Source organism: Chenopodium album, chromosome 15 (genome assembly GCF_948465745.1).
Source record: "Chenopodium album chromosome 15, dcCheAlbu1.1, whole genome shotgun sequence".
Classification (NCBI taxonomy): Eukaryota; Viridiplantae; Streptophyta; class Magnoliopsida; order Caryophyllales; family Amaranthaceae; genus Chenopodium; species Chenopodium album.
The window spans coordinates 36,388,764-36,397,706 of NC_137848.1; the positions used below are offsets into that span (position 1 = coordinate 36,388,764).

Here is an 8,943-nt window from a genome sequence, read left to right on the forward strand (position 1 = left end):
ACATATGTTGCATCCGCGACCTTTGGGTGTGTGTATAAACAGGCTGCTACATCTGTCAAATTAATTCTCTCTCATCCCTCCGAATCTTCTTCCTCCGACCATCTCCCAATTCATGATCTCCTCCTGTTAATACATCACATCAACTTCAGATCTTGTTCAATCCTTCATCATCTCAGGTACATTTTTAATTTCACTTTTACAATCTTGCATTTGATTTGAGTCTTCAACAATTCTGTAACTCAATTTTGTTGTCAACAATTTATTACTAATCAATACGCAATAATGAATTCGAATTACGGAAAGAATGGTATGAACAACTTTGATTTCGATCTGGGTATTGGATCAAATCGTCCTAAATCACTAAATGATCAGAAAAACAAACCCAATTCATCTTATTCATATATGTCATCTGCAAATTCTTCGTTTACGCAATCCAAACCCGGAACCACAATGCCGTCATGGCAGCCTGGAAAGCCTTCATGGACTCATCAACCTGCGCCGAGTAACACCGGGGTTACTCGGTCCGAGTTGGGTGGTCCGAGTTCAATGGTGGGGGATATATTTGGGAAGAGTTGGAACTCTCCTGCACCTGCTGCCACTGGGCAGAGTGTTAACATTGGGGTTGTGAATAAGAATCCTAATTTGTTTGGAGATTTGGTGGGTGCTGCCTTGGGTCAGAACAAAAGTAGTAGTAATGTTCCTTTGAAGAGTGCTTCTCCTGTTAAGAGCTCATTTTCGATGGGGGGTATGGCGGATTCGTTGCCAAAAACGAATAATGGTAATGTGGGGAAGAATGGTGGTGGTGCTGGTTTGGGTTCTTCTTCCCAGGGCTTTGGAAGTTTTGGAGGTGCAACTAATAGTAGTAATAGTGTTTATGGGAATACTGGTGTTAACAAGAGCTCGGGTATTGGTGGTGCTTCGGTAAGGGGTGTGGGTGGTGGGATTGGAATGGGAACGAACTCGAATAAAGACCCATTTGGTTCTTTGGTTGATTTTTCGTCAAAGCCAATGGGTGGTGGTAGTCTTAATTCGTCTTCCAAAGCTACTGCTTCTACCTCTTCAGAGGATTTTGGTTTTGGGGATTTCCAAAATGCATCGAAATCAAATACTTCTACGTTCCCGTCTGGAAACAACAACTCCTGGGGATTGAATTCAGGTTCAATTCCACAAATGGATAGTTTTGCCCCTCAGAAGAATCCTGCACCTGTACAATCTAGTGGTGGTGATTCATTTGACATGTTTTTTTCACCATCAGTCACTTCCGGTTTTAGCAGTGGTGCTGCAGCACCAGATAGTGCTCCTGGTGGACAAGAGTTTTCAGGTGGGGATGATTGGGGTTTTGCATCAGATTATGATGGAGGACATGATGGGAGCAGTACTACTGAGATTGAAGGGCTTCCGCCACCTCCTGTTGGTGTTTCAGCTTCTACTGCAAAGTCTAAAGGTCTGGATAACTATAAACAGGGGCAGTTTGCTGATGCCATTAAGTGGCTTTCTTGGGCTGAAATTCTTCTAGAGAAAGCTGGTGAGGCTTCTGGTACTATGGAGGTCTTGACTTGTAGGGCTTCATGCTACAAGGAAGTTGGGGAGTACAAGAAGGCTGTTGCTGATTGTACCAAGGTATAATTTTCTCTTTTAACTTGTTTTAGTTCATATATTTTGTATGTAATGTTTTTCTCAGTATTACTTTCTTATATGTCTGAGAATGGCTTTAGTTATTTAGTTTCTCATCGCATTGTGAATCTTTTGGTCTGGAATCAGATTAATGGAAATTATCTTGTAGTGAATTAGTAAGTTTTATATAAGCATACCAATGGTAATAATGGCTACAGAACCCTGTACTTGTTTGAATGATCAGGATAACTGTTTTATACTTCGAATTTGGAATTAAAATTAGAGCGAGAGATTGTTCTCAAGAATGGTTTTGTAAGACTTATGCTGACACTATGAAGCTTTTAAATGGATCACCAGGTAGACCTCATCCAGAAAAGCTTAAAATTCAAAAACCCGCAGCCTCTCACTCAGTGTGTCTGTGTGTGTTGTGAAAGGTTTAAAAAATATCCTTAAGAATAGATACTATATTACTATGCATAAAGATCAGACTCTAAAGCTTGAGATTTATCAAAATCTATTTACAGTTAATCTGTGGAGTAGTGTTTGACTTCAAACTTATGAAAAATGTTAAAATGGAGTTTCAGGAAGGGGAATTGTACACAATGTTTAGAGTACACGGTTTCTATTACAACTAAGTTTATTAGCCAATGAAAATTATTGTTGTTGTAGTTGCACTCATGATAATGTTTAGGGAGTCAAAGAAGTGGCATCTCACTGGTTTTTGCAGCCATCACAATGTAAAAGTTAAATTTTACAAAAATTCTGGTTCATTATTCTCATACATTTCTAATTTCTAAGTTTGTTTGAACATTCTTCATATAATTTGAGTCCATAATGTGAATTTCATGAAAATCAATTTATATAGTGGCTTTAATCACAAAGTACTCTGTACAATCAATGATGGCTTATTGACTTATACTGTAATTTTAATTCCATAATTGCTGTTTATGTGATTTTAAGAAGAAAAAAAATTGAGGATTGACATGTTGTACGTAATGGGATGACCTTCATTTAATTCCTTAATTACAGTTTTCATACACATATGCAAAGCTATTGTGAGTCTGCTGTTTGGTTGGAGAGCAGCAATGATAGATTTAGTGCAAATTTTGATCACGCCATTTTCTTAAATTAAACGCCTTCAGAAAAATATTTCTCAATCCATTCTTGTTAATTTAGGAATTACCTTATTCAACATAAACCTGCAAAAAGCCAGGAGTTGTTAAATATTCACAAAAAAAGATTAAGGACTTTAAGTATAAAGGATATGGTTGAAGAATTCTTACAGGATTCTTTATGAGAATTAGCCCCGTCTTAAAGAACAAAGACACATATTTTTAAACCTTAGAATCTTTTCCCCAGTTGGAATGGAAGCAGCAATTATCTATTATTTTGAAACCTCAGGTTTTGGTAAAATAAGTGAATGATGTTCCTGAAAACCAGGTGACGTGGGAAAATTAGGTCGTTGGACTAATCCTCCTAAGCCAAACAAAATTTATAAACACTCAACAAACCTAAATACAAGTATAGAGGTAAGTCCCCGAACCCAAAGGAACGGTAATGTCTAAGTGCTTTCAATTATGTGCCTAAGCTAGGTCGAAGACAAAGGGTAAAAGAGGACACTAACAACTACTAAGACAAGGAAACCAAACAAATAAAATGCTAGGGATTAGGATTCACTTATAATAGCAATGAACAATGCAAATTGGTTTAGGAAGTTGACTAAGTCAAGCAATGTGAGGGAAAATCAATTATGCAACCAAAAGAGCATATCAAGCTATTCTCCTAGAGGTCTAACTAGCTTCAACTACGATAAACTCTAGCTAGGAATCATCACAAGACACCTCAATCGTGTAAATGCAAGCCACAAATCAATGGTCCGTATCAATGTGAACTTACAATGCAATCTAGTGTGAATAACTAGGGTGATCAAGCCTAAATCAAACACACACATGCACATAATCAATTAACCAATTTAATCACATCATCAACTCCATCAAAATCCTCAATCTACATCAATCCATTACATAATACAAGCTTCACCAAATCCCTAACCAAACAACTACTCTAGAAACATCATCAATTCAACAAACAACTAAAGTAATCAACAATCAAGAATCAACAATCAAAGAAGAACAATTACTCTAATCAAACATCAATCATCAAATCATCAAAATCCAATCAAAATCAACAATCTAAACATGAATACTAAACAAAACAATAAATGAGATAGAGTTTAGAAATGCTCATTGATAATTGAGTAGATCTCCAATACAATTGTCACCATTGGATCTTCAATCTCTCAATCACCATTGAAGTTCTTCACTTTCTCTCTCTAAAATCTACTCCTAAAACTAACCCCTAAATCTAGAGAGAGAAGCTCTCAACTAAGCTAAGAATATGATCTAATTCTATTATTAAACTTCTTTTTTTTTTCCTTCTTACTAAGGAAATAACTATATATACAAAGGAAAAGGTCGGTTTTGACGCCCAAGAATAGACCCACGCAGGTGCGGGCGCTCGGAGGAGAGAGAGAAGGGCGCACGGGACACACCCAGAAAGGTGCGCCCGCACACACCCCATGTGCGGCCGCACACGACATATGTGCGGCCGCACACACCCCGTGTGCGCCCGCACAAAACTGGCAGCCTCCTTTCTTCTTCTTCGTCCTAGCTCATGTGGTGCACACATCCTAGATGATGGTGATGGAGGACAAGGTAGGCAGCAACTTCCTTGGATTTCTTGAAGAATATAAGCCATGAAAAGAGCATATACAGGGCCTTGAAGCATGCTCCTTGGATCCCCCTTTGACTTGAAACTCTTTGCACAAACATTAGGCATGAAAAACGATGAAAGACCATGGAGAGGAAGCTCGGGATTTCTTGGACAATCAATCACAACCTACAAACAAAGGAGAAAAAGCAAATAAAAGGGGAAAATAACAAATAAACTAGAAAATGCACAAAATAGAGAAACTAACCACAAAAGGCATAAAATGAAGAAAACAAGAATAAAACTAAGGAAAACTAAAGAAAAGAGTAATAAAATGAAATGAAATTCATCCAAAAAGAGATCAAATGAGTGCCATAAATGTCACTCATCACCAGGACACTCTTATTCTGAATGCTTTTGGAGTAGACTTCTCTAGGGTAGGAAGTTCATTTTCAATTGTCTTTCTGTCATAATGTTTCATGGAGAAAAAATTGAATGCTGCCAGCGTTCCTTAGATAGATTTAAATCTGAGTAAATTTCATTGATGGAAGCTTCATCTTAATTTGTTTAGTTTTAAAGGTGGATTAAGAAACTGTGTCTACACATTGTGGCTTTTGGTTCTGATTTTTGGTTGACTTAGTACTTAAGAAGGTGGCTTGTGGTTTGATGTGGTTTGAAGCAAGTAGATCCAGTAGTACGTTCCTATGTTTGATGGTATAGCAAGTTATTAAAGGTTCCTTGGTCTAGGTTGGGGAAGCTTTCAAGGGATCAGCTGTTCAGAACTTGAGATAGAAGTTGATTAGCAAACCTGGTGAAAATGAGGATTGGCTTTTGGTAGTTTGGCAGTATTAAGACATTATGGCTATAGCCTATTGGCCTATAGTAACTATTATAAATGTTGAAACTTTCCAATTATGAGTGGGTTATACCATCCTCATAGTGATTGATAGGATCTCTTGAAAGTGGACTAATTTTATAATTTGAACTGAAAATAAAGGTTAGCCGAGTATAGTTTTCCCTGATATTTTGGTGTTTTTGTTATCTTTCACTTTAGATTTTAAAACTGGTTAACCTGAAATTTTATGTTTTGTCTGCTTGATTGTTTTGGGGTGTTAATAACTTGGATTTTGAATTAATTACTAGCTAGTTATTCTATGTCAATTATTTGTTTGGTCTTCTTGCTTGTCATTTTTGTTAAGGTAATTGGCATATATTTGTTGCTTACATCATGCTTATTATATTGAGAAGTTGTCTAAAAAGGAAAACAAGTGTAGAAATTGGAAAGAGAAGATGATTAGGGGAGATACCAACCTCCAAATGGAAAAATTGGTTTTTAGGAATCACATGTTTAGATTATATCATTAGAACTTTAGTTGTAAATTTATGAGATGTCTCTAAGGTTGAACACAAATTTTCTTGCATTGTATTAATGGAAATAATCAGCCAACGTGGCTTTATAAATCCAAGCAACACACCTTTTGACTCTTACTCCACATAGAAACCAAAATAAATAACTGCTATAAGTAATTGTATAAAACACGAATTGACTGACGTAACTTCCATAATCAACTGTGTTAATCTAGTTGTTACCTTATTTTCATAGTATTCACATCATGCTAATCCAAAGCAGTTGCTGCTGCTTGCTTTGTTTATCTAACATTCTAACTTGTGAAGGGAAAACACAACTCCACCAAAAGCTGATGTTTGGATTTGAACTTGTGACCAAGTATTCCTTGATAAATTGAATTAAGCCCATAAGTGTTGCATACCTCTCTTATACAGATGATGATAACAGTAATCTCATAATTTCGTCCAGAAGTAGCTTTCATCTGTAAACTTAACCACACGGGAAAAAAAATAAAAAAAGAAAAAAAATTAGATTTAGAATTATCAGATGGTCTTGCATCCTCCTCTTTAGCTATATTGCTATACAGCTTTTTTGTACTTAAGTCTTTTTATGGTGTTGCACTTTGGGAAGAATCTTGCACAGCCGTACCACTCATTTATTACACCTTAATTGGTGCTTTACTTCATGATAAACCATTTCAGAAGCTATATCAATGAGGTGTTTTGTTTTTTGCTATTGGTTGATTATCCTTGAGTCTAATTTCTTGACAGACTTGAGACAAAAACACTTATTTTTTAATATTTAAATTTCTCTGTATCCAACATTTAAAAGACTTCTATGTTTTAATTCACTTGCTTTCCCTATTTCTATTCTCATTTGGAGGATCAAATATCAAATAAAGGCTGAAAGCGTTGTGCAAAGTGCAAACAATTTATTTTTTTTTTTTGTTTTTTTTTGTTTTTGTGTTTCATGTTTATCTTTTAAAACCAAAAGAAAATTCTTTTTGGTGCAAAGTTTCACCGCAGTTATTCTGGAATAGCAATATTATAACTCTAAAAATCATAGATCATAGCATCTCTTCCTGAAGTGTATCAGACATGCATAGATTCCCATTTTTTCTAGGAAATAGGGTAGTTATGGGGAACATATTGGGAGAAGGATTGCATTCTTGTAGTGACTAGCTACCTTGAAACTGATTGGGCTGTGTGGTAATGCTTGTATAGGCCTCATGCTTATCACATCTAACTAGAACTCTTTTCTTTATATCCCTGACATTTGTAGTCTCATGCTTATCATCTCTTCCATGAATTTTAATATTAGTGATGGAGAGAATTACTTGATCTTGCATTATGATATGGCATCTCATCTGTAGCCTACTACTACGTATGCTAGAATAATTTCTCTTATTTTATTATGTAGGTTCTGTAAGAGCCTTAAAGGCATAAATTTTGTTGGCGGTCTTTGATGTTTTATGGATAATCTGGTATATTGATTGGTGAGACAATTGTCTTTCTGTGTTGTATGTCTAGTTTGGCTTCTCTGTTGAAGAGAGATGTGTGTTTCTCTTTTGCCTTAAGCATATGAGGTCCTTTGTAGTTTAATTTGTGCTTTGGGTTTTTTCCTCCTTAGTGGTTTAATTTTGGTGGGTCCCCCTTTTTTTCAATCTTTGATGAATTATTTTGTCATTTGAAAAAGAAATAACTTTAGTTTCTCCAGGACCAAAACATCAGTCTTTTGTCTGACCAGCGGCTGCTACAACATTGAGTACTTTATCTATTTTATGAGTCTTATAAGTTCCTTCCAGAAGAATAAGGGAGAAGACTTACTTACACTGTCAACAATAGCAACAACAATAAAGTCTTAGTCCCAAATTGATTTTGGGAGCGTAGCAAGATAATCGATTGAATAAAAGTTTGAAAAAAAAGTGTGTAAAGTGAGAAATAAAGAGATACAAATAAGATTTAAGAGTTTTAAAAGAGAGGTAAGAGGATAAAAACAATAAGAAAGACATGTTGTAAAAAAAATGTACTCGTAATGGTGTGAGAAAACTTTATTAAGGATTACTTCCCCTAAAAAATTTATTTCAACCAAAAATATCATCCCTAATTCTCATTTTACCTTTACCTGTTTATTTTATACACTTTTAATCAATCAAACCACATTATCTTCTTATACTATTCACTTTTATTCAACAAAACTCCACTGCAATTTTTTTTTTCTCTCATCTTAAATCTACCAAACCCTCTTATATTATTTTTTGTTCACCTTCTAAGAAACGAGTGCAAAAAGAAATTGTGACATTTATTTAGGGACGGGGCGAGTAGTTAATTGGTAGCCCAGACATCACATAAAGGAAATCTTTTTTAGTTTAGAGCTTCTGTTGCAGTCATTATTGCATTAAAGTTGTGATTTGCTCAGCATGTGAAGGAGCGAATCTTCAAGTTGATCTAGCATTATGGCTAACTGGTTTCATTGCATTTTGATTTCGAATAATTTATTGAGAGCTTACTGGTTACCTCTATTGTTTTGTGATACAGGTCCTGGATCGTGACGGAGAAAATGTTTCTGTGCTGGTACAACGTGCACTCCTTTACGAGAGCATGGAGAAATATAGGCTTGGAGCGGATGACCTTAGAACTGTTATGAAACTTGATCCATCAAACAGGGTTGCAAGAAGTACCATCCATCGTTTGAACAAATTGGCTGATTAGAGAAGTGTTACAGTCTGACAGATTTTATAGCTTACGCATTTGGTAGTAAGTTTTTATACCTTTATGTTCATAGGGTTGTGACTATAATGTGCTACCCACATTCTCCAAGGGTGTAACACATCAAAAATGTCACCCATCAATGCATAATTTGCCTGTATCGGTTTCATGTGTATAATACTGTGATTTGCTGTATTGTTCAGTTGTTTTTCGTTTTGTTGCAGCTTCTTTTCTTTGTGGGTGTGTACTTCCTCATACTGTTCAGATGTAAACTGATAAGAGTAATGTTGCTTACTACATTGAGATTTACATTCAGATTTATATTCTCTATGGCTTTTGTTTAATCAATGGCGCGAGGTCCCCACACGAGATATGTTTATGATCTAGATTCAGCCTCCTAGTTTGATATGGGGCATAATCAGATCTTATATTTTCAGTCAGATTCTTGTGCAGTTAGTGAAATGCACCCGACAATATGTGTTGCCAAATTTGACAAATTGTTTAAGGATAGAATTCTTTTTAATTTAAGAACTGTTTATAATGACTTATGGGAGGTAATTAACA

General features: G+C 35.7%; 1 protein-coding gene across 1 annotated transcript; it reads left to right on the forward strand.

The window, feature by feature from the left end:
* On the forward strand, nt 1-8,707 carry LOC145583113 (uncharacterized). Its single transcript, XM_081640266.1, has 2 exons — nt 1-1,620; nt 8,209-8,707. The coding sequence occupies exons 1-2, from the start codon at nt 283-285 to the stop codon at nt 8,380-8,382; spliced, it is 1,512 nt and encodes a 503-aa protein (XP_081496392.1). The 5' UTR covers nt 1-282; the 3' UTR covers nt 8,383-8,707.
* The last annotated feature ends 236 nt before the right edge of the window (nt 8,708-8,943 follow it).